The sequence below is a fragment of the Emydura macquarii genome, unplaced genomic scaffold, assembly GCF_026122565.2.
Source record: "Emydura macquarii macquarii isolate MOO-44397 ecotype Brisbane River unplaced genomic scaffold, CSIRO-AGI_Emac_v2 contig_3220, whole genome shotgun sequence".
Taxonomy (NCBI): Eukaryota; Metazoa; Chordata; order Testudines; family Chelidae; genus Emydura; species Emydura macquarii.
In genome coordinates this window covers 2,404,472-2,429,599 of record NW_027133357.1, presented here as the reverse complement: position 1 = coordinate 2,429,599, position 25,128 = coordinate 2,404,472, and the positions used below count along the sequence as shown (strand labels likewise).

General features: G+C 46.6%; 1 protein-coding gene across 1 annotated transcript in view; it reads left to right on the top strand.

Annotated features, from left to right (window-relative positions):
• LGR6 (leucine rich repeat containing G protein-coupled receptor 6) overlaps nt 1–25,128 on the top strand; it is a 195,539-nt gene that overhangs the window by 107,458 nt on the left and 62,953 nt on the right. The window contains exon 7 of the mRNA XM_067531620.1: nt 18,572–18,787. Coding sequence (XP_067387721.1) covers nt 18,572–18,787 — 216 coding nt within the window. The remainder of the gene's footprint in view (nt 1–18,571; nt 18,788–25,128) is intronic.

Below are 25,128 nucleotides of genomic sequence, written 5' to 3'. Positions count from 1 at the left end.
GATGCATCAGAGGGAAAGTGACCGCTACATTGACAGAAAACGTTCATTGTGGCTGCCATCCGACTTCCAGCTGAAGTCGACTGAAAGACAGTTCAGCTTTCTTTGCTGGCCTATCAGGGAAAATCATGTCTATCGAAGGTGAAGAAGGTTCGCATGTAAGGAGGAAGAAAGGGCTATCGACAAACATTAGTGCAAGAAGGAATCACGCTAAGCTATGCTGCAAGTTGTAGGGCTGGATCTATCTCTTTGGAGTACAGGTGTGCCATAGGCTGGCTGGCCCTTTACAAGGAGATGGGTCGCAGCCCACATGTGACACAGCCCACTCTCCACCTCAGGTGGGGAAAATGAAGATCATGTGAGCCAGTCAGGTCTCTACCTTGTCTCGCCCAGAGGCCTGAGGAGAAAGGGGAAGGGGCGGTGATGGATGACTGCAGAAAGTCCATGAGGGGTTGCTGAGAGGAAGAGTTCAGCTAGCACAGAGTCCCTAGAAGGAGGGCTGTGAAACCCTGAACTCAAGTCCTGAGTTTGTGTGTCTTGGATACCAGGCCTTAAAGGATGCAGTGGAAGCTCTAAACTTAACAGTGGGAGAAAGGGAGCTCACTTTGGGAGCTGGGCTATGTTACATAAACTGGATCCCAGGAGAGGGGCGTGGGGATTATTTTAAAGAATTTTGCAGTGAGTGGATTATTTTCAGAAACCTCAGAAAAACTGGGGCAGGGTGCTGCAGGGCCGCCCCATGCCATGAGGGGGCACTGTGGAGCACAGCTCCCAAGTCCACTTATTATAAGCAGATTTGGGCTTATTCTATAAGACAGCTGTTTGTTTTCCATACATGTGTGTTTCGCTGGTTTTGGGCTTTTCCCCCGTGACAGATGGGCTTCCCGGCGCTTGTTGCTGAGCTGCAGCATGGGGCTGCTTCCTGTTTCCGGTTTGAGTGACAACCGGAAGCGGACATGCTCATTGCTAGGTTACACTAATAATGTTTGTGTCATGTGATATGCTCCTGTCCAATCAGCGCTCTCAAAATTTTAAAAAAAATGTCAGGGCCCAGGCCCCAGGCTCAGCACCAATAATAATTAAGTTAAAAAAAATAACTTGTCTGAGCTTTTTTAAAATTTGTCAGGGAGCATCTGATTGGTAGTTGATCGTTGATGATAGATATGATTGACTAAGTGTGAGCTTTATAAACTCAGTTTGAATTTTTTGGTGCCCATTTGAGCTGAGTTTTTGGAAAGCTGTGACTGTACTGGTTTGGACTGAATCAGTCTTCAATCTCTCTTTCTCAGTCTGAAGTTAACGTAGTCACTGATTGTCTCTCTCTCTCGTCTCTGGAGGCAGTGACCCCATGTAACAACGTGCCTCAAAGTTCTTAATCACGACCTGAGATACCCTTGATGAAAATACAGACTTGCATTGCAGAGCTCTCTGTCCTCACCTTCACCAAGTGAGTGTATATAATTCACACACACACACACACTTATTTAGATGAGAACCATGTAATGATGTTTCTGTGATCTCTGCTAGGCACTGAACTAAGCACCATATTCATTTCACCTATCTACCATCATCAGATGCTGCCATCTCAGGCCCGGACTGGACCAGTAACCTAGAAGTCAGAGAATCCACTGTCAGTCCCCCTGATCTCCATTTGTTAATCACACATACATGAGCAGTCGCCAATATTCTAAGCCTTTTGCAGGGTTGTTTCCATCAGGATAAGAATCAGATGACATGAGTCTGATCTATTCTTGGTGAAAACTTGTTTCTTTATAAAAAATGCACACACGGACTAGTTTCCCTGAACACCATGGAAACAAGCAGCAGCATACTATTTCCTTGCTCAGAAGCCCCATGTTTGCTCCTCCAGCACAGGAACCTCTGTCTCTCTGCTTATTCTTAGATCATGCTCACAACTCCTTCTCCTGGCTTTCTCCTCCAACATGCCCAGCCTGCACCCCATATCATTGCCCTGTGTTTGAACCCCTCAGCCCACACAGCTTAGCTCTGACCTGCTATGGGGCCTATTGCCTTGGGCAGTAGCTCCCAGTTCCTTTTACTACATGAAGGGGCTTGATTGCGCTGTCCGTTGAGCCTGACAGAGTGCTTGGCCATTCATCGGCTTTAATGGAGTCTTTGGATCTGATTCTCACCTGCTGGCAGCCATTAGCACCTTTCAGTCTAACACTACTGAAAGTCTATTCTCATCCCCCCTCAAACTCCCCCACATACACACACACTAGCATCACTGTTCTCCATCTCTCTTGGTATCCTTAGAAGGAACCCTCTGGAGCCTGATGGAATATCAATAAAGACTCCTCCAGCTCCTGCCCCTTAGGGGAGGTAATTATTTTTATATATGTGGCTGGAGATTAAAATGCAAGGAATGACTTCTAGGAATTTGCAGGTATGTCGGCTTTGATGTAGACAAAGGGGAAAACTCTCCCCACCTGATCAAACTCTTGCAAGCCTATAAATTCTTATGACAGATGGAAGGAAAAAAATCATTTTGAAATTAGCATGGCCTGAAGAACTCATCCAGATTCTCCCCATTTTCATCTCTCACCTTTGATCTGTTTGAGATTTGACAGCTTGCCATTAAGGGCAATATTGTTCCTTATAAATCACATTTGATGGAATAAGGTTAAAAAAAAAAATCGCTTCCACTGAATGTTTACAGGATAAAAAGCTACGGAAGTAGAAGAGGCGTCTATAAAACAAGGATAATGTAACATCCATTTACAATCTGCTGGCACAGAATTTATCTTGTGACAAGGTTAGCTCAGTGTTGTTAATGTGATTTATGGGCAATAAGGGGGGTTGGTGAAGCACAGTATAAGGGGAGTTGAGACGAAGAACTGTTCACTTCTGGTTGGGATTAGTGGTTGAAGCCCTAAAAAAACCAGCTAATCAGAAAGTTGGCTTTATTGGGCAGCGCCTTGCATAGAACCAGCAGCTCTGGAGCACTGGTGAGGGGTTGAAATCCAAAGCCAGTTCCTTACCCAGATTTTGCAAGCATTCCCATTTTTACACTGAGCCACTCAAAAGCCCTGGTCCAAATCTTGGGATGTTCAAAACTTGGATCCAAAATATGTGGCTTGAGCCTATCTCTTATCCCAGCATCTCTTTCTGTCTGCTTCTGTTATTTCTGTAGAGTCCCTCACTGCAGTATTTGAGAGCTTTAACATCTTCATTTTAAGCACATGCAACTGTGGAATCTCAGGGGCTGCTGGGAGGAATCAGAAGTCAGCACAAAATGTTTCAGCCTTTTCTGGACATAGTCATGGCTCCATGACAGTGTTCTAGAGGGGACCCCCTAGGCTGCCTCCCCAGATAGCTAATAACTCCCAAAGATCTCTAATGGAATCAGACTGACAGCTCAGACTTTACCCAGATTCACCAGCTCCCAGAATAAATTCTCCCACTCCATTCCTTTCTTGGAAAATATTGGACAATCCCATTAAATAGTTCCATTCCTGGCTATTCATGGCATGTCCTTGGCAAAAGGAGGGCCCTCCAGAGGCTTGCTAGTTATCCCACCAGATTATCAATTTACTGTATTTCTCTAGCAGGGAACGCTACACAACCCCAGTAAATCTTGGCCTAATGGGCCGTTTTGGCTCACATGGTACTGTTCTGGGCTATTCAATGACTCTTCTCTCAGGACTGCATGCAATGCCATTGAAGCAGTGGTTGGTACAGCATGTTCCTTACCAACATGCACTATCCCAGCTCATAACGCTGCCCTTCAGTTGTGGTAGCTCTTGGTGACTCTACAATCAGGGTTCTGAGCCTATCACCAGAGGCGTCATTTCAAAAAAAAAAAATTGGGATGGGGAAAGTTGTATCAGCATATAGAACATTCTCTGTCCCACATAGCGTCACGAATGAGAAAAACTCAATTATTGCTTTCTTAATGACCGTGTCTGAGTCCAAGACAAAAGATCGTGGTCCTCTGAGGATAAGATAATCTTAGATGTAATTATATTATATCCTGCATAGTATGGGTGGGGGAATGGAAGATATAATGGAGCATATAGGCCTATGAAAAGTCTGGATGGGTCTTGTGTGATGGAGCAGCTGCTCCCCTTACCCTATAGCAAATGACGGACCTGCACAGGTCTCTTACTACTCGGTCACACCGATGCTTTATTGCTGGAAGAAAACTGGTTGTTCTTCGTTCACTGTAGCCGTCTGGGAGTCCATTTTCAGCATGGGCAGGAGGAATCAGGCGGCTAATTCACCAGCCATGGATCCACATGGCATTTTGAGAGCCATGCCATGTGCAGCACAGCCTGCGGAATGTTGTTACAAATCAAGACCCCAATGCATCTTGCTGCGAAGCAGCCGCCTTTGTTCCAGCATCAGGAAGCCCAGAGTCAGAAACTCGGAACCACTTTCAATCCAGCAGGTGGTGTAGGAGCTTTACACCAGCTCAGTTCCCACTGATGGGGGCGGGATCCCTAACTAGGCATCTCTGGCTACATTCTGGCCCTTTTGTGATACTCCTGAGGTGCAAATGTGCTGGAACCTAAGTGAAGTGACCCTGGTCATACTGGGGGGGCCTGAAACAGAATCAGAAAGGAAACCCTTATCTCTTGAGTCGACTACAAGACCACCCTGCCCTGAAGTTAATCTTCAGCTGTGTCCTTAACTTATCTAGCTACTAAGAAAATGAAGAGACAGCCCCACCTGGACCTGCTGAAAACAACAGCTAGAACTAACTGCATCTCCTCAGACTACGTGTGCCATTATAGCCCCAAGTGTCTCACTGTCTTCCCATGTGACCCAAGATGCACACTGGGCAAGAGGATGACAAAACACAGCCTCATGGAGCCCCACAAGAAAGCAGTTACCCAGCCCAGCCCTCTGGAATGTCTCTGAAAGGAGAAACCAGACCCCATCAGATGGTTTCGTCTGCTGCCGCTGGGCCCCAGACTCCTCACAGGGTGGTAAGAAAGGCTCCTGACAGACAGAAGTGAAACAGCACAGACACTTGGCTTTTTGCCAACCGTCAGCCAGTGAGACCAGAGCCATCTCTGCACCACACAGAGCTCTAAGGTAGAAGTTAAAAGGGATTTGGAAATCAGAGGCTGCCACGTGACACCAAAGTTGCTTTGCTATGACCTTACTAATCCTCCCCAAGAGGAGAAGATCATAGAATCATAGAGTTGGAAGGGACCTCAGGAGGTCATCTAGTCCAACCCCCTGCTCAGAGCAGGACTAACCTCACCTAAATCACCCCAGCCAGGACTTTGTCAAGCCACAGCTTAAAAACCTCTAAGGATGGAGATTCCACCACCTCCCTAGGTAACCCATCCCAGTGCTTCACCACCCTCCTAGTGAAAAACTTTTTCCTAATGTCCAACCTAGACCTCCCCAACTGCAACTTGAGACCATTGCTCCTTGATCAGAGACAAAGCAATAGCTGGTGAGATTGTATAAGACCCTACAGGTCTAGAACCAAGGCCAGCAGAGTTGCCAGGCAGCTGACAGTATTATGTTGCTACCCAGCAACAGCAGTCACCAGCTTGCACTCCACTGCCCGCGACCCACTGTGGACACAGTCCATGGGAAATCCCACCTCAAGGGGTCTGACAGGCAGTAGCATCATGGCTCCTGATTGGCTCCCTGCCCTATATAAAGCCAAAGTGTGTTCCAGGAAGCATCTAGGCAATAGTGTGGATTTTCTGCAGCTGCCAAACCTCCCTGCTCCTGACCTTGGCTTGATTTGGGACTTTGCCTCCTGCCCCAGAGCCTGACTTGAACTCTGACTCTGGGTATTCACCCTGGCCTGGACCCTGACTATGAACTCCTCTGCTGTACCCAGCCTCAGGTTTGACCCTGTTCTGGCCCTTGGTCCGGACTGCCCTTTTTAGGATCCTGACAGGCTGCTGCCATCAAGAGATGCTTTCTTCATCAGGAATCAAGCACCCCAGTGGAAGGTGAGATCCTACCCTGTCATAGGATGGCCAAGGACTCAAACACTTAAGCATTCTGACCCCAGTTGGTGCTTGCTCTGAATGACTGAGTGTCAATGATGTGAAAGTTCATGGGAAACAAACTTCAAAGTGGCACTTGTCAATTTTCATGGAAACCAAATTTTTCATTTGCATGCACATGCAATTATTTGTGCCGTAAAGTGCTCCCATGCTCCTCCAGGTGGGGAAGAGAAACAATACATGTGGCTTATCTGACAAACATGGCTCAGCTGCTTACAAGAGTAGTACACAGTCCAGCCCTAGGATTTTTAAACAGATGCAATAAAAGCTGGTAAATAATTTTAAAAAATAAATATATTGGTGTAAGTCACACGTCCTGCTAGCAGAAATGGAGGCTAAATTCACTGAATGCGTTGGACTGGATCCTCAACTGGGGTAAATCTCCTGAAGTCAACAGAGATATGTCACTTTACAGCAGATGAAGATCTGGCGTGGTCCTGTGTAAAGAATTTTTCCCTTAGCTTGAACTAACCATCTCAAATTATGGTACCACCCTGAAGTACTTGCACTGCCCTGTTTATCTTTAACTCTCCCTTTGAGTGCTTGAGTCATTTCCTCTCTAATTTCCCTCTTCTCATGAGCTTGTGATTAGCTTGCGTGTGATGTGCTGCATGAAGGCGCTTGCAGAAAAATTAAGTGCACGGTATTATTCTTAAAACTAAAGAGCAGAGGTGGATGGAAGATGATTCTGGGGTATGTGCTACCTCATCTGGTCTACCCCTCTCGACCCCCAACACAACTTCTTCGGCATTCATTAGCAGCGCTCCCAAGCGTGCTGGATTCTGCAGGGTGCTGCGTGTTTTGGCTTAATGAGGCTGTTTCTGCACTGCCAGATTAGGTGGTGTTTCAGGGACATGACAGAGAGAGAAAGAGACAATCCCTTCTCCTTTGCCCGCCCTCCCCACCCCAAAGACCCCTGTAACCTTACAAAGGTGTACCCAAGATGGTAGCCAGGAAATCCTGACTCCACTGAAGTCAACTGGTGTTGTCCTACTGTTTTCATTGGGGCCAGGACTTCAGCCTGTGTGTCATCTCATCTTCCATCCCTTGGCTCCCAGGGCGGTAGTTTCTTTCCACTATAAGCAGCCTGGTGGCATGTCAAAGACTCCACTTTGTGTTGCTTCTCATCTGGACTGTGGCAGCAGGCAACACCCATATGCTCACAGCACCTGCCTGCAAACACCCCATCTCATAAACACATGGCTCCGATTGTAACCTCTTTCAGAAAAGGCCCATATCTTCTTGCCTGGCTATCCAGGGCCTAGTACGCTATAAGCACTAAATAAACAATAACAAACACACACACACACACTCTAGATTATGAGTCATAGGATAACTCCCAATATGTTTTCCATCGACCTTTATTAAAGGGACTCATGACCCTTAACTCTCTCATTTAAGCACATGAACATCCAGGACCTGTTACATTTCCCCTGGTGATGACTGTGAAGATTAGTGATGGGTCCCAGATGTTACATACAGTAGGTATGTCAATGCAACAGGGAAGATGGGTCCCAGATGTTACATACAGTAGATGTGTCAGCACTCCTACAAACCTGATGAATTACCCATCTAAAATGGGCTGAGGATCGCAGGTATAAAATTAATGATCTATGTCCTAGTGTCATATCCCTTGAGAGACAATCTTCATCCATCCAAGGCCACTGTCCCTCTCTGCCTCCCCAGGACGTAGTATTGCTCTGGTCGGAAAACAAGGTGTTTTTTATTTTTCCTAATGACGCCCATAAGCAAAATGTTCAGAGGACCAGGACAAGACCCCATCAGCCATTCTGAGAGCTAATTACTAGTCATGCTCCTAGATACCATCACCTGAACAGCTGAGCACCTCACACTCATTACCGTATTGATCTTCATACACCCCTGGGAAGTAGGACAGTGCTATTTTCTCCATTGTACACAGCGGGAATTGATGCACAGAGAGGCTAGGTGACTTGCCCAAGGTCACCCAGAGAGCCAGCGGAAGAGCAGGGATTTGAATCCAAGTCCTAGCCTACTGTCCTAATTACTGGACCATCCTTCCTCATGCATCTCAGTGTTACATAGATATAGTGACCCAGGTCTTCAGGTGTTGTGCAAGCAGCTTTTCATTGCACCATAGATTGTGGACTTAAGGCTGGCAAAGGGAGGATCACGTCAGATTTCAGGGGTGTGATAGGGATGTCCTTGTGTCCTCTGGTGCTAGTGGCAGCAAGCATAATTCAGAACAGCCTGCAAACTGCTTGCAGAAGGACTGGCCTGGCCCGGCCCAGAGTTGGCTCTGGCTGGGGAAACCCAAAGGCCACCTTTATATGCCCTGTCCATTATATGCCCATTGTATCTAGGCGTTTGTTCTATGAGAAATGACACACTGCCAGGTGCATTGGAAGGCCCCAGGCTGAAGGGCTGATGGCCTGAGTCTCCTCCGTCACTGGAGATAATGGAGCGACAGTGGTGTGAGTGGGACGCCAGGCCCCACAGCATCCCCATGTGGGAAAAGGCTAGCTCCACACCTTGAAGGGTTTCACTTCTAAAATAGCTTTTGCTGCATTGTACCTGTCATGTGTTTGTGCAGCACCTGGTGCAGTGAGGGACCCAGATCCATCGGCGGTGAGCACAGGATAAGAACCTATAGAATAGGGGCCTTGAGCCTGCCTGGGGTCTCTGGGCATTGCTGTAATACAAATAAATAGCTTTAGTGGCAGCTGAGTGAGCTGGTCACAAGCCGTGCCAGATGCTCGGATTCTCAGACCCTCCATTAGCCGTTCAGCCGCTTCTGTTCCTTTTAGGATCCTATGTAGGAAGCTGGCTCGAGGAGGGCCTGGTTAGTATCGTGGTGAAAGGCACCCAGGGGTCCCTGGCTAATTAACCTTACACAGCTGGACCCAGGCCAGTTGATGCAGCAGTTCCACTGTGTCCCCTGTCAGCACACACCGTCCCGGTTGAAAGGAGGGGAGAGCAGCTGGCTTTGGGGACTGGTCCTGGGCAGGGCCATCTTTTGTCTCTGAGTTCGGCGGTGGTCAGAAGTGACCAAAGGCTGTTACCATCTCAGGGCAGTTCAGCAGCTTTTCCAGGTGTGACAACTGGCCTCTGCATCACGTCGTGCGACGGATTCCCTCAGCCCGGCTGTCTGGCTTCCCTTCCCCTTGCCGTTCCCCTTGTCTTCATCCATCCAAGGCCACTGTCCCTCTCTGCCTCCCCCAGTATCCCCTGCCCTGAGAAACTCCCACCCATCATGCCTCCTCACTCATTTTTTATGTCTGATTTGTGTCCATTTATTTTTTTGCGTAGTGACAGTCCGGTTTGGCCAATGTACGTGGCGTAGGGGCATTGCTGGCACAATGGAGCTCATTCATACAAAGGAGCTCATTCACCTGCACATCTACTAATGTAATATATGCCACCATATGCCTTTGTGAATAGGCCTCAACTACTCTAACTGAATGGACTTTGCTTATACCTAACTTCCCCATTGTTGTTCCTTACCCTTAGATGTGTATATATTCCTCCTATCTGATTTCTATTCCTTACAGCTGACGAAGTGGGTTACAGCCCACGGAAGCTTATGCCTGCAGAAATTAAATTTGTTAGTCTTTAAAGTGCTACAGGACTCTCGCTGTTTTTGATGTACTTCTTTGAGTCACTCCTCAGAGTGTCTGGCTATCTCTGGCGTCTTTTCTGAGGCAGCATCTCCCTGTGTCAGGCTGCTTGCTGCTCTGAGCAGCAGGTGTGAAGTCAGAGATCCCCGGGGGGAAGGACTTGATTACAGACTTCCGTGCACTGATGAGGAAAGTTCAGTAGCCTAATTGTCAGCAGTCTTTTAGCTGCGCCGCGATCCCAACCGTCATGTTGCACAATTCCGACCGGAGGGGTTTTGGAGGTGGCCATGGCGAGGATAACAAAGCCCTCTTGTTTCCACCAAGGGCACTGAGTGTGGAGTTTAAGCACTGGGTTGATTTCACTTCCTGAGCATCCTTCCACGGAGGATTTCCCTGAGCCATCTGTGCCATTAATTCAAGAGCAGCGCTGATTGCAGTTCAAACAGAGCCCGACAATCTTTTCCATTGAGTCCTGTTCAGCAGCCAGTGGCTAGAGAAATGTGTTTGTGTCTGGGGTTTGCAGATGTTGCCTGGGAGTTTGCAGGAGCCGACTGGAAACTGGCAGCAGAACTAGCGGCCTCTTGCCGGTCTGATGTGTGGGCTGGCAAAGCTGCCGTAGCAGACAGCGAGCTGAGCCCCTGGAGAATTCTGGGGCGAGCCTGCAAGACAACTTTCCCCCTTCCCCAAAATACACCCATTCGCATCAGGAGCGCCCAAGAAGTCTGTGGTGGACCAGGGGATCGGACCTGGGTCTCCCAGCTTAGCGCTATGACCAGTGGGCGCCCCAACCCATTCTGCCATGGGCCCTTGAAGCATAATACTCATCGTTAATACTCAGATAGGATATACAGTATCCGAAGCCAATGAAGAGGAAGCACATGACCATGTGACTTGGATTCTCACTGGGCTGGCCAGGTGAAGCTTCGCAGTGTTTGCAGCTATCCAGAAAGGACTGGATGTTTGCATGCACACCCATGTCAGGAGCTGGCTTGCAAATTGGAACCCAAGGGAGCAGAGCGCCCCTGAGCTGGGTGTACTGCCCAGCTCCTCATTCGCTATTTGCTCAGTCCTCATTTCAAAGCTCCCACTGAACCCCAGAGGCATCCAGGGTCTTTGCTCGAGCAAAGAGCTGGGACTTTGAGCCCTGGACGTTAATAAGTTATCTGAAAGGTTCAGCTGCAGTGACATCACCTCCTTCTTTTGTTACCACAGGGAACTTTTCTCCTATTATGGGATAGTGGGTAACTCAACCGAGCCTTTCAAGATAAACTCAGACAGGAAGAGAGATGATTGCCTTTGAGGCACCAATTAAGCATTGCTGGTGAGATCAGCTCCGCTCAAGCAGAAGCAGATACACACACGGGTGCAAAGAGGCAGTTTCATCACCTCGCTGCTTGCCAGGAAGTGGGGTCTCAGACAGGAGTAGGGAAGCTGCCTCTTCCATCCCCTGCCTGTGCCATGCCAGGATCCTCGGACATTAGGGCAGCAGTACAGAGTTCCCCCTGGGCGCTGCCCCCTTCCTTTCAGCCCACATCTCCATCTGCTTGGGCAATGCCAGCCTTGCGAGAGAAGATGCAGCAGGCCCCTCTGGTTTTGGGTTAGGATAAGCTGGACAGGGCCCTGGCATGATGCTACCCATGGTATTTTAGTGGCTTTCTCATTTTCTGTAGATCGGAGGTGGTTTAATGTCCTCCATGCACCTAAAAAGTCTGTGACTCTGCTTTCTGTCTGGGAGACGCTCAGGGCAGATTTCCCCACTGTTATTAAATCCGCCAATCTCCTGCTGGGAGCTAGGAACTGGGCAAACAGGCAGCAACCCTGCCAGCTGAGCTAATGGACTGTCCCCTTGCACCCTGGCTTACTCTGCTGGGGCTCTGATCGGCTTTCCCGGGCTTTTATGTACTGGGCAAACATCTGTTTGTCAGGCTGTTTCTGAGGCCAGTCAGGTGTCTGTGGGCTTGTCTACATGAGAAACTTGCAGAACTTTAGCACGAGCATTAGGATGCCCCAGTGGTTAGGGCACTTGCCTGGGAGTTAGGAGCGAGACATTGACCCAGGTCAAGTCCCTGCTGTGTCACAGCCTTTCTGTGTGACCTTGGGTGAGTCACTTAGTCTCTCCAGTCTGGATCCGCAAGGGGGACTTAGGCGTTGTGACGCTGAGCATCAGGGTGCTTAGAAAATCACCGGAACGATATTAAGATCCGCAAAACCAAGTTAGCGCCTCGGCTCCCTATGCAGTGAAGGTGGAGAAGGTGGTGATCCACAAAGCCAGCCGTGGGAGACGCCGAGGAGAGTGGTGTGTGCTAAGCCCCCCTCTTCTCTCAAAGCTGGGCACCTAAGGGCTGCCGGGAGGCACCCAGCTCTGCTTGTGATTCACGGACTGAGGGAAGCGAGGTGCTCAGGCCCCAGATGCGATTTAGGCGGCTGAACCGGTACATGTGCTCAGAGGCCTCCACACAAAACAGCTGTGGGGGGGGGGGGGGGAGGAAAGAAGCGTACCTCCCGTCCCCTGATAACCTTTAGTCCGGTGGTTAGGGCATCACCTGGGAGGTGGCTGATCCCTGTTCAACCACTTCCCCCTCCTCCAGCAGAGAGGGCCTTGCACTGGGAATCGCCCACATCCCAGATGCATATCATAATCTTCAGCTCAGTGTTATAAGGGAGGTGGTCCTCCTCCCCTTCCCATTTGGCGTGGTGTCAGGCAGCCTCTGAGCACACCTCCTGGATCGGGCCCCGCACGTGTCCGTGGCGGCCAAACTCCTGTCTTCCTCCGGTTCGTGAATTGCTCTAGGGCTTAGGGGGAGGGTAGGCACCCGAGCACCTAGACTGAGGTGCACTGAGCATGCTCAGAGGCAGAAACATAGGTGCTGAGGCTACTTTTACTCCAAAATCAGTTTTAGGCACCTACGGGGTTAGGTGGCAGCCGAGCAGGAGTTTTGTGGATCGCAATAGTGCCTAAAAATGGTACCGTGCCTCAGTTTCCCCTCTGTGCACTGGGGATAATAGCACTGCCCTACTTCCCAGCCGTGTTAGGAGGACAAATACAGCAAAGATTGGGAGGTTCTCAGATACTGCGGGGTTGCAGACTAGGTGGGTGGATATGACAGAGAGGTGTAAGGTCAGGCCTGGGCTGTGTTAATATTGGTATAACAGGGGCATTCCCGCCACCTGTCACAAAAGGGACATCTACACTGTAGTCAGAGGTATGATTGCAGCATTGCAGACGAACAAAGCTAGCTGTAATCTGGCCAGCACAGGCACTGTGCATCTTCAGCAGCTCAGACTTTAGCACGGGCGAGCCGACCGGGGAGGGGATCCAGGCTCCCTGGTGGCTTGCACGCACATGGCTAACCAGTGCTGCCACAGCTCCGCTGCAACGGATACTCGAGCAAGCTAGATTCAAGCTGGCTCAGGCATAGCTGCAAGTGCTGCAGTCACACTTCCACTTGCAGTGTAAACATATCCTCTCACAGCCCCTGTGTGCAGGACAGATGGGGAAAGCTGACCTGACGCCAGCCTCTTAGATGTAAGCACTCTGCTACTGTGAACAGCTAGAGGGTTAGATGGCTCTGGTTCTGCTACCTGGGTGATGTGCCCTACCCCTACTTCTCCTTAACAGAGACAGAAATGTTGGCCCATTTGCTAGATCTGATCATATAGGTTTAGTACCAGTCCTCCAGAGAAAGGTAGCTTCTGCAGCTCTCTCACCACCATCCCTAACTAGGACGTGTCAATCCAGTGGTCAGGTTCCCCCTCACTCCCACCAAAAGGCAAAGGATGGTGAAATCCCCACAAACTGTGTCACTGTGTGTAAAACTGGCCATAACTCAGCCAAGGCTCATGCACACAAGGGCTATTCAGATTAAATTAGCAGTAGAGACTCCAATAGAAATCAGGGTCCTGTTGTGACGTGGGTTGTACAGACATAGAGTAATAGAGACAGCACCCGTCCTAAATAGCTTACAATCTAAGGACCATATTCGGGCATCCTCACTCCTGCTGAGTCACGCCTCTCTCCACGAGCAGTCCCTTCACTGGAGCAACTGGTGGAGAAAAGTGCTATTCAGTAAAGGTATCAGAATCTGGCTCTGAATAGATGTCAGACAATAAAGGAAGTACTTGTTAATGAAGGCATATTTTATTGGGGCTTCATGATGTAACATGTTTAGATTTGCTACTTGATAAATCACAGTTGCATAAAGTGCAGCCAGTATTGTTACATTTCTGTGCACAAAGAACACGTTCTTTCACTCTCAGATTTCTTTTAATTTAGATGAAAGAAAATAGGAAGAAAGAACAAAAGTCAAGTCTCCTTCATAGTTCAGCACTGAGTAATGTTTGCTGCATTTGCCCCTAGGAATAATTCTCACACAGAGATTTGGCCAGGACTTTACTGGTGACAAGCTCGGAAATGCACCACATCCAACAAAAAACATTTCTCCAAGATCTAACTCCTCTACATATAGATAACCAGAGCTAGCACGGCTATCTCTAGTAGTGCTGTCTGCTGAATGCTGGTCACTTTACAGAGCGCACAGTGTGTGCATTCCTTCTGTAACAGGTTGGAAAGCAATTCTGAGAACAAAATAGCCACTAACATCTGTACAGGGTCGTTATTAGAAAATGAAAGGTGCAGTGTACAGAAAACCAAAGGACTCCACTTTATAGCTATGCATACCATAATTAATAGCTGTTCGTTTAGACATACACGTGCTGTTGGCAACTGTATGTGAAAACTGCACAGGATCTAGTGACGTAAATTACTTGATTCTCCTCATTTCTCTCCTGTTGATTGGGAAGGTGGAATCTCCCTCACTTCAGTGGCATTTTCCATTAGAAGAGTCTTTGCCCAGGATGGGCTCTCTTCTTGAGCGAGGTTTGCAGTCACAGCAGCGTGTCTCTGAGCTACTCTTGGCATAAGCACAGGTGATTCAACCCCTTGCAGCAAAAAAATGGACATAAAAAAGATGATGAGACTCACAGCAATAAAACCAGGGATATTCAGAGTGCAAGCTGGCATGATTAGCCTGTGACTTCTCCACTCCCTCTAGCACCCTTACTGCACCACAGGAACATAGCACGTACCAGCAGGTTATTTAATACTCCTTGGAGTGCTGACACTGGCCTCCCTCGGTAAAGGTTTACACGTGTGACAGTGCCTGGGACCGCCCCATACCAGCCTTTCTCACTTATTTATTTTGCACGTTCTCTTTTCTTCCCTTGGAGCATATACACACACGCACACAACACACCCATCCATGACGACAATCAGCTATTCAAGAAGCAAAGATCACATCAGAGTGTGTCAGGGCAAAAAACAAAGGGACCTTGATGTTTCATCTACCAGGCATCCTTTCCCTACTCTTTATTATCAGGAAGCTTTGCCTGAGTTAAGCACTGAGTGCAAGCCGAACAAAGACCTGAGGCTGTTGCCTGTCAGGTGTGAAGGACACTTTGGCCGCTTCCATAACGTGCTTTCCTGTGCCTCGCTTTCTTGCCCCAACCCAGGAAAATCCCCCATCTCTGGCGAGTCTCGGAGCTAATTCTAAAGCCCTGGGGCAAGATTTTCAGGTGTCCTGTGATTACGTGTTCCTTTGGTTTTGGATGCCCAGCTTCAGGCACCATAAAAACGCCTAATTTTCCGAGGGCAGGTGTTCAGCACTTTCTGAAAGTTAGACCCCTTTAGAGAGCCTCAGGTTGGGCAGCCAGCATTGCCCATCTCTTGAAAACATCGGCCCTCGTAAATATTCAGCAAGGCTATTGGGGACAGGCTGGATGATTGATCAGTGCTTTCTCCCCTCTCGTATCCTCCAGTACTGCGTGCTCTGAGTCATCTGGCTAGGAGTCACCATTTCCAAACTGCCCGGCTGGCTCAGTGAAGGAAAATCCCGGCAACAAAATGGTTAATGCACCAAGGAAAACCAATCAAGTTTCTTGGTGAAATGAAGACTAAAATATTTCCTTGGAAACTGAGGGAACCAGCCCTGGCCTGTGCTGTTCCATTTCCCTACTAATTTGCTCAGTTATCTCAGATATAGCTCATAATAGAAACACTTAAAGAGCCAGAGTCACACATGAAAGAAAGAGAACCGTTGGGTTGGGTTTTTGGTTTGTTTAATTGATATAATTGCTAACATCACCATGCCAAAGCTTCAGATTCTCTCCTTCCAGGAAAAAGAGGAACTTTCTCTAAAAACGATGGCAATTAGCAAGCCTCAGACGTGCTGCTTTATTAGAGAGAGCTCCCCTTGATTCCAGAAAGAATTGGCAGCTCCTCCGACCAACAGTTAAACCAACCGAGGGCATTGTGATACCGGGAATGGGACTGGTGCTTACTCAGAGCTAGTTTTAGTAGTATGCATTTGTTTTGCTGAATACCTAGAAAGCTCCTTCCAGGCTGGAGCCCCATTGTGCTGGGTGCTGTACAGATGTCACCTTTCACTGATTTCTCCCGATATGTGGTTTTTAGTCTCAGTTGCTCCAGAATAGTTGGAAGGATCACTCAGGCTGATGGAAAGTCACCATCTGTCTTCGTTGAGCCTTGAATCAACTCAAAGCACCTTGAAGGGGCCTGATTTTCAGAGTCCGAGTGCTCAGCACTCTGAAATGAACTGAGCCTGATACTGTATGGCTGGATTTTGCCAGTTGCTCCCTGTTTTCCCATGGCAAGAAACCTTGAAAACGCATAGCTTTCTAGATGGGGTCTGGTGGTGAAGGCAAGTGGCAGGGCAGAACTGGGCAACGGTTGCCCCAGGCCGGACTTTCACTGTGTTGCTCAAGATTTTCAGTAGTGATCTGGTATTAAGCCAAGATTTGTGGATGTAGAAAAGAGACCTTAGGTGGGTGAAAAGCCATTAATGTTAGGGCCGCACCCTAACTGCAATAAGATTGGGGCTCTGCTGTGCTAGGAGCTGTATACACATTGTAAGAGGCAATCCCTGCCCTGGAGAGTTTACAAACTACGTAGACAAATCAGGATTATCATCCCCCTTCTACAGATGGGAACTGAGGCACAGAGATAGTGATATGCCCAAGGTCACACAGGAAGTCTGTGACTGAGGTGGAATTTGAGCCAGATCTTCTGAGATTCAGCTCATTTCCTTAACCACAATACCATCCTTCTCTCAGCCACTTCTCCTTATGTTGCGGGGCTCAATGCACTCTCTGTTTCAGCTTCTTTGATTCTTAAGGCTCAAAAGTAGATGTGGGGAAAAAATAAAAAAAAAATTTCCTGGGAAATTTTGAAAACTTTTAAAACTTTCTATCCAATTTCTTTTTCTATGAAAATTGCACGTGAAAACTATTAGCTTTTGAAAACCGTTTTCAGGACAGAGGTGTGGTTTGGGATTAAAAAAAGATCTGTTTGCAAAAAAACAAATAACAACCAACATTTGTCTCCCTGAAAAATAAAATATTTTACCAAAAAAAGTTACAGTTCTTGGTTTCCGTTGTTTTGCCAAAAAAGCAAAACAAAACAAAAACAAATAAAAACCAGAAATTTGCAACAAAAATGAAACTTCCACAAAATAATTTGTTTTGGTTAAAAAGCCACGAATTGTCCAAAAACGTTTTGATGAAAAATGTTGACTAGCCTTTCTTAAAACATAACCAGTACTTCTGTTGTCCTGATCTGTGGTGTGTTTTTTGTTTGTTTATTTTTTTAATGAAAAGGAAATGTGCCAAACGTTGCCCTGAATTATATTCCATGTAACTGTGTTAATAGAGTATAAATCAAGGCAGAAATTTGTCCATAGTCATTTATCACATAGGGTTCTAGCGAACAAGACAGATCAAACTATCCTGCTTATTTCGTATGGGTGAATCCCATTGACGTTACGGCGAACTTGGAGGATATCACTAATTTTTTGCTCTAGAGCTTTTGGTAGAGCTTCGAAGAATTTCGACGAACAGTTTTACGTCAGAAAATACAGTCTTGTCAGAACCTAAACATGCCACAGGAACATGTCAATTTCAACACATTTTTGACAGGAAAAAGTCGAAACAAATCATTTCAGTTTTCTCACTTCTTTTTTATGAGGTTTGATATGACTTTATCATTCTTAGTAATTTAGTTTTGGCTTTTATATCAAATTAAAATATTCATTTTAATATTACATTGAAGTTACAGATAATATTCAGTATAATACATAACATGTTCAACATTTTATTTTAGGATGTTTTGACATTATCAAAAAGAAATGTTTGCACCGTATTGAAACGAAACCCTTCAACATTACTGAAACAAAAACTTTCAGTTATTCTGAACAGAAATTTTTCAGAATTTTTGTTCCAGGGGAAATTTCAAAATTTTGGCTTTTCCTTCCAATTTGAAACAAAACCAAATTTCAAAGTCGGAATTTCCCATGGAACAGAATTTCCAGTTTTGACCAGTTCTAGTCATTGGGCTTTTGTGACTGTACAGGGTGGTTGGACTAAGACCCATCTAGAGGACAATAGAGTGAAAGACCTGAACTCTCGCAATCCAGAGAACATAGCCTACCTTCTGAGATATGATCAGATGGATGCTCACTGTTGGTGGAGTGAGCATTGGTTTCTAGGTCAGCCATTCAAATCTAACCCAGGACCACAGGAACTGTCAGCTATTTCCAACTGATGGCTGTATGGTGGGTCTATGTGAAATAAGATGATGGGTTTTAGTCCAATTACATTGTTAAAAACACCATCAGAACTGGTGGTTGGCAACCTTGGGCATAAGTTTGAATGGGCTACAGAAATTAACTACCCTCAGGGTCCCAAAAGAGACGCTGCCAGGTCAAGCTTGAAGCATCTGTCCCGGGCACAGCTGGGAACATTGCACTATGGCTTCCCCTTGCTTTAATTGCTTTTACAGACCAGCTCAGTCTCCAGGGCTGTCAGTTTCTCATGAGTCAACTGCAAGGAACCCATTTAAATAACGGGCACATCAAGCAATGCTGGGTGAACCTCTTACTCATCCACACTGTTTCTTTCCCCCAGACGCCTGGATGCAAACCTGATTTCCGTGGTGCCTGAGAAGAGTTTTGAGGGACTGCCCTCCTTACGTCACTTGTGGCTGGATGATAATGCCCTGACAGAGATCCCTGTCCAAGCTCTCAACAACCTTCCAGCTCTGCAGGCCATGACATTGGCTCTCAACCAGATCTGGCACATTCCTGACTACGCCTTCCAGAATCTCAGCAGCCTCATTGTACTGTAAGTCCTCTACATCCACTATACCTTCATAGGCACTGTTTTTTTCAGTTACTGGAATGGAATTGCTCTTTGGGTCTGTGAATGAGTGATGCCAACCTCTAGTGGCCATGCCAAGACCATCAGGATAAAAGACCTACTGCTGCTGCCACATAAGGGAGATCTCCTTTAGCTCAAATGGTAGCAACCACTGTTTTGAATCGAGCTGATTTTAAAAATGCCAAATATTTTTCATGTGACTTTTTTTAATTGTTTTTCGTTCTAAATTTTCCAGTGTTTTTTCAGTGTTTCAATGAGAAACCAAGTTTTCATTTTTTTGAAAACTGTTTTGTGTAAAAATGTTCAGGTTTTTCAAACCAAAACCCCACATTTTTATTTACTGAAAATTTGTACCAAAAAGTTTCAGGTTTTTCATTTAAAAAAAATGGAAAATGTATACCAAAGTTCCTGCAAAACTTTTCATTTTTGCCCAAAAGCCCCTTTTTGTTGGAAAGAAACTTTGACCAAAAACTTTCCTAACACCTCTCATTTTGGGAGCGGAAGTACAACTGTTCTAATTTCAGCGATCCTAAGCCTACTGGGTACTTTCTAGATTCTTTTTACTGTGCAATTTGAATGTAAAGACATAATCTCCAGTATATTGAACAGTCTAGGAAAATGATACCACTTCCAATGACTGCCCCATTCCAGATGGAGTACATTTATTTCACAGGCACAGAAAAACAGTAAACACTCTACAATCTGTAATTATATGGCAAACCGATGCCTTTGTAATTATATACCGGGAAGCATCTGTTACATTAACTGGGGGCCTACATGTTATTTGTCGTCTAAATAGAAACTTGCATCGGCAAATTAGTTGGCAATTAATTGGTTGGTGTTGATTAGTAAGTTCAAGTGTAATTGCCAAGTAGTCCAGAACCCCTGTATGTACATGCATTAGTTACAGGCTTGCTTATGGATTGTAAAATGGAGTGCTACCTTATACATATGTTTTGTAGCCAGCGATAAAGTATCATCAGCAACATTGGGTACTTAGGGAAAGCTTAGCAACTACTTAGATCTCAGAAGAAAAAGCATTTACTGAAGCCTTTTAGAAATGCTTGGAAAATGCACTTTCCAAACGACTATTAAATATTGACTTCAACCGCTTAGTTGGAATGTAAAGGCACATTGGAGAGAAATGCTAGTAACAGCTTGAGAAATGTCAGATAATCAGTTTGTTTTAACACGGGATAGGACCAATTGTAGTTGTACCAAGGCACCCCAAGGTGCTTGCCGTCATCAGTTCAACCACTCATGTGACTCCATTTGGCTGCAGATGACTTTTGGACTGTTATTTCAGCCTCAAAAGCATGCTGCTCTCAAACTAGGAATGCCCAACATTGGATGCAAAGAAGCTCCTTTGCCATGGTGGGAAAGCACAAGAGTCCTTGACCACAAGACAGAAAGGAGTACCCTCCCACAGAGAGCTGGATATGGGACATGTGTAGGATCCTGCCAGGCATTGTGGGAGATTGTACAGGATTTTTGTGGGCTCACGAGTGTTTTGCAGAACCAACCACACAAATCGCCACCATGCTCACAAAGCCAAGGGTTTCCCAATGTCGGCATCTAACCCATGGAAGATCTATGCTCCCCTTGTGTCCAGACTTCTGAGCTGCCTTGCTCCACACTCAACCTCAGATGAGGCTAACCGGCTTTCCAAAACCTCAGCAAACAATCTTGGCCTGCTAGTAAAACATCTCCACAGCCATGCAAAGTGTGTGTGTGTGTGAGTGTGCAAACTTGCACACACAGGGAGAATAGGGGCTAGCTGCTGCAATAAACTTAAGTCCCCTTCTAGTCTGGGAGTTATTTAAAATAAACACCTGTGGGAGGGGAGTTAAGAGCAGATGTGGAAGGGTACTGGGAAAGCTGTCATTTATAGGCTGATTAATACTTGTAGATACCCCTCATCAGCCGTTTTGTAGCTGAGAACATGACCTTCACAGATGCAGCAATGTGCTTTCCTGCTAGGCACACCTTGGGCCTTTGGGAAAGGCACAGCTGATCGTCCAGTGACAATGGGAAGAACTGACATCGAAACATACCTGCCTCAATCTGGAATAAATTAGGGGCTTCAGCCTCTGCTTATAAATTACACCCCCCATTGAGGAATTCCCTGACCGGTTCCCAAATCTGATGTAGGTTTGGGACAAGGGTTGCAGAGTGTTTTGAAAGTAAACATTCTACCATGAAATCTATGAACCAGAAGCTCGGCAATTGGCCTGTCTTTGATGATTGCAGTTTCTTTTGCTGTGTTAGAGCAGTAAGATGTCAAGGGCTGGCTTGTTTGACCTGGGGGGCTAGAGAGGCTGGGAATGGGACACTAAGAGGTTCATTCCTGAGTCTGACCCAGCATGTCGGGGACAGAATGTCACTTAGCATCTGTGAGTAGGGTTGGTCAAAATTTTCCATCAAAACAGTTTTTGACTGAACATTGGGATTTTGACAAAATACATTTTTTTCATTGAAAAACAGAAGGGCTAAAACCTGAAATATTTCAAGTTGGATCTGCTACCACAGTGCATATTTCAAGTTGTAGATTATCAAAATAATGTAAGACTGGAAGGGGCCTCAACAGGTCGTTTAGTCCAGTCCCCTGCTCTGAGGCAAGACTAAGTGTTATCTTAGATCATCCCTGACAGGTGATTGTCTTACTTGTTCCTACAAACCTCCAATGACAGAGTTTCCACAACCTCCCTAGGTAACTTGTTCCAGTGCTTAACTACCCTGACAGTTAGGAAGCTATTTCTAATGTCTAACCTAAATCTCCCTTGCTTCAATTTAAGCTCATTATACCTTGTCCTTTCCTCAGCAGTTAAAGAGAACAATTTTTCAATCTTCTCTTTACAGCATCCTTTTACGTACTTGAAGACTATTATCTTGTCCTCCTTCAGTCTTCTCTTCTCCAGACTAAACAAACCCAGTTTTTTCAATCTTTCTTTGTAGGGCATGTTTTCTAGACCTTTAATTATTTTTGTTGCTCTCCTCTGGACTTTCTTCAGTTTGTCCACATCTTTCCTGAAGTGTGGTGCCCAGAACTGGACATGGTACTCCAGCTGAGGCCTTATCAGTGCTGAGTAGAGGAGAAAAGTTACTTCTCGTGTCTTGCTTTAGTTGTCTTGTCCGCATTGTCCTCTATGGGTTGAACTTCCAGACTGGATTGCATCTTCCAGGATGCACCACAACCAGGGACTCCCATGACACACTGCCTCCCTCCCTCCAAGAAAGGAGATCCTGGTACGTAATGGGAGATGCAGTCTGGGCAGCCTCTCTGACTCTACCCATTAACCCAGCGGGGAGCATATAACCTGCTGCCTTTCCCGGGAGAGAGAGATGGGAGGCCGTGAAGAAAAGCCTGCAAGAAGGGCCCTGGCTGTGATTGCCTGGGAAGGGATAGGGAGGGGGACCAGGCTGAGATGCTACAGGGGGAAAAGGGGCACGTAGCCTGTCACTCTAAGCAGAGAAGTCCATGACAAAGAACCTGACTCAGATGCCCGTCCCCTTGGTATCAAAGGGCTGGTCTTCAGGCTCGCTGTCTTTGCATCGAGTGAGCTCACTCAGTCCCTCTGAGCTATAGGAGGGATGAAAAAGGGGCAGAGTCTAGTCGAAAGTAGGTGAGAGGAACCAGAACGGTAGTATCACCTGCCCCCAGACATTTAGAAACCCCTCCAAGCACATGCTACGTACACAGGGCCCCACAGGCTTTGGGAAGTTATGGCTGGGCGGATGTGGGAAGCCAGGGATCAGCTGTTCTCTGTGCCAGTCCTCTCTTGGCAGTCACACGGGAAAATAAACAGATGCTGGCCCTCCCGCTATTACTACCCAGGGGGTTCCTCTCTGTGAAGGGGGCTTCCTCCAGGCCCAAGAGAGGAGGCCTACATGTTTGGGATCTCAACTTGAGACATCAAGGGCCTGATTTCCAGGGTGGGCTGAGCACCCACAACTGAAGTTGACTTCAAATGGGAGTTTTGGGGGCTCAGCACCTCTGAATATCAGACCCCCAGTGTCTTAAGCTGGGATCCCCAAAACTGGGGTCATCTGATGAAATGGCTGTAGCATTGGGGTGAGTCTCTCTTTCCCTCAGTTTCTCCATCTCTAAAGAGGGGCTAATGATTCACACCTACGTAAGACACGTTGGAACCTTTTATATTAAGAAAAATATTGTCTGGAACATCTGAGCTCCATCTCTTGGCCTTTTAGTCTAAAAAAGCTTCTTCTCTCTCTGAGGGCTGAGTTCTTTGTCTAGAGAAAAGTGAGTTTCCATCTCTAATACCTGTAGAAGAGATTAATAGCGCTCTATGCAAACCCCTGCTGCTGTCATTTCCAGTTGATTTTTATTAATCTCCAAATGAATCTAACCGCTGCTACCCACTGCTCGGTGTTGTCCGTGTGAATTTGCACAGTTCCCGTGACTGGATTTCTTTACTGATCTGTGGCAAAATGGGACGTTGAATGACACATCGAGTGCCACGACACTTCCCTATGTCAGCTGAGATGCTCGCAGTGCACTGATGGGAACACAATTCATTTCACACTTTGAATTCAGTCCGAAGCAATGGAATGCAAGTGACTGGTAGAAAATAAAGCTGGTTACATTGGTCCTTCAAGAGGAAAAATGGAAGCGTTTAGAAATGAAAGCGACGGAGAATCCACCATTTCCTGTGGTAGTTTGTTCCAATAGTTAATCTCCCTCACTGTTAAATTTTTCTTTCTAATTTGAATTTGTCTGGCCTTAACTTCCAACCATTGATTCTTGTTCTGCCTTTCTCCCCTCGATAAGAGAGTCTTTTAGCACCCCATATTTTCTCCCCATGAAGGAATTACACCCTGTAATCAAGTCACCTCTTGATTTTTTTAATAAGCTACTCAGTTTGAGTTTAAGTCTCACACTCTGAAACATTTTTTCTAGTCCACGATCATTTTTATGGCTCTTCTCTGCCCGCTTTCCAAAATGTCAACGTTGTTTTTAAAACGTGGACACCAGAATTGGATGCAATATTCCTGTGTCGGTTTCACCAGTGACACATACAGATGTAAAATCACTTCTCTACTCACCACTCCTCTGTTTATACATCCAAGGGTTCTTAACAGGCTGGTGTGATTGGCACTAATTCTTTCCCCTTGTTTGTAGTCTTTGCACTTAATAGGCAGAAAGAGCAAGGTGCTCTGTTTCTCGTAGACTTCCCAGCAGTAGGAAAAGCTTGTGCTGCTACTGTCTGTGCTGTGCTTGTTGTTAGATACAGAACTTTGGCCTCCAGCGCACTTTTCACCCACAGGAAAAGGAATTTGAAAATAAGAATGAAAAGGAAAACGAGACAATTTGCCAGAAGACTTCTGAAATGAAAATTTGGAATAAACCCTGTTTTAATAGGGTGCTGAGCTAGAGCCTGTGGAGAGAGTTTATAATGGGACACGAGACCCCCTGTTGGGAATTTCTATTCCTCCTTTATTGGAGGCAGGTGGTTCCTGTAATTTTTTCCTGATGTGCCTTTCCAGTTTCACAGACCGCAGTGCAGTCAAAGCAAATACAAGGTTATGTCTTGCCTGGTTGCTTTTCTGATGCAAAGAAACATCACGTTCAACAACAAATCACACCTCTTTTCAGCAGGGTGCAGCGGGTGTGCTCATCTAACTCCGCTGGGGAGGGAGCGAATTTCAAAGTGCAGACAGCAAGGGTGATGCATGCCCTGTATAATACTGCTCCTCATGTGCTTGGAGGGGTGTGCAATATAAACCATCAAGGGAACCTTTTAGATGCTACACCAGTGGGGGAATCAACTGTGACTCCTCAATGAGCTGGATCACTGTTTCAGACAGAGCCACTGGATTTTCTTCTGCTCCCTCATCTGCAAGTTGAGCTATCGTAACCCTGCATGTTACAGGTCCCCCTCTGCGCTGATCCACAGAGGAGATGAATCGATCACAGCTGCAACCTGACACCCTGGCACTTCAGCTCGAGCTGTTAGCAACTCATGCTTCAGCTCAGGAGGCTCCGGCTCAGTCCCAAGTGTTCTGACCAAGATAATAGGCTGTTGGTCAGTTACTCTTTTCTGTGCAACTTGCGTCTCTACAGCTGGGGTTCTCAAGGTGCCTGGATGTCTCCACTCTTTCGACAGCCTCTGAAGACCCAGGCACCAAGCAAATGCCGGCAGCTAAAAGAGAGCGGGAGAACATTGTTTCTGATGCCCCTATTGGCTGCCATTTCTTCTCCCGTTGTTTATTTCTTTGGCTGTTTTTCGGTTTGTGGTCTTTTACAGGCCGATTAAAGATGTTGGGCTAGATCTTCAGCTGGTGTG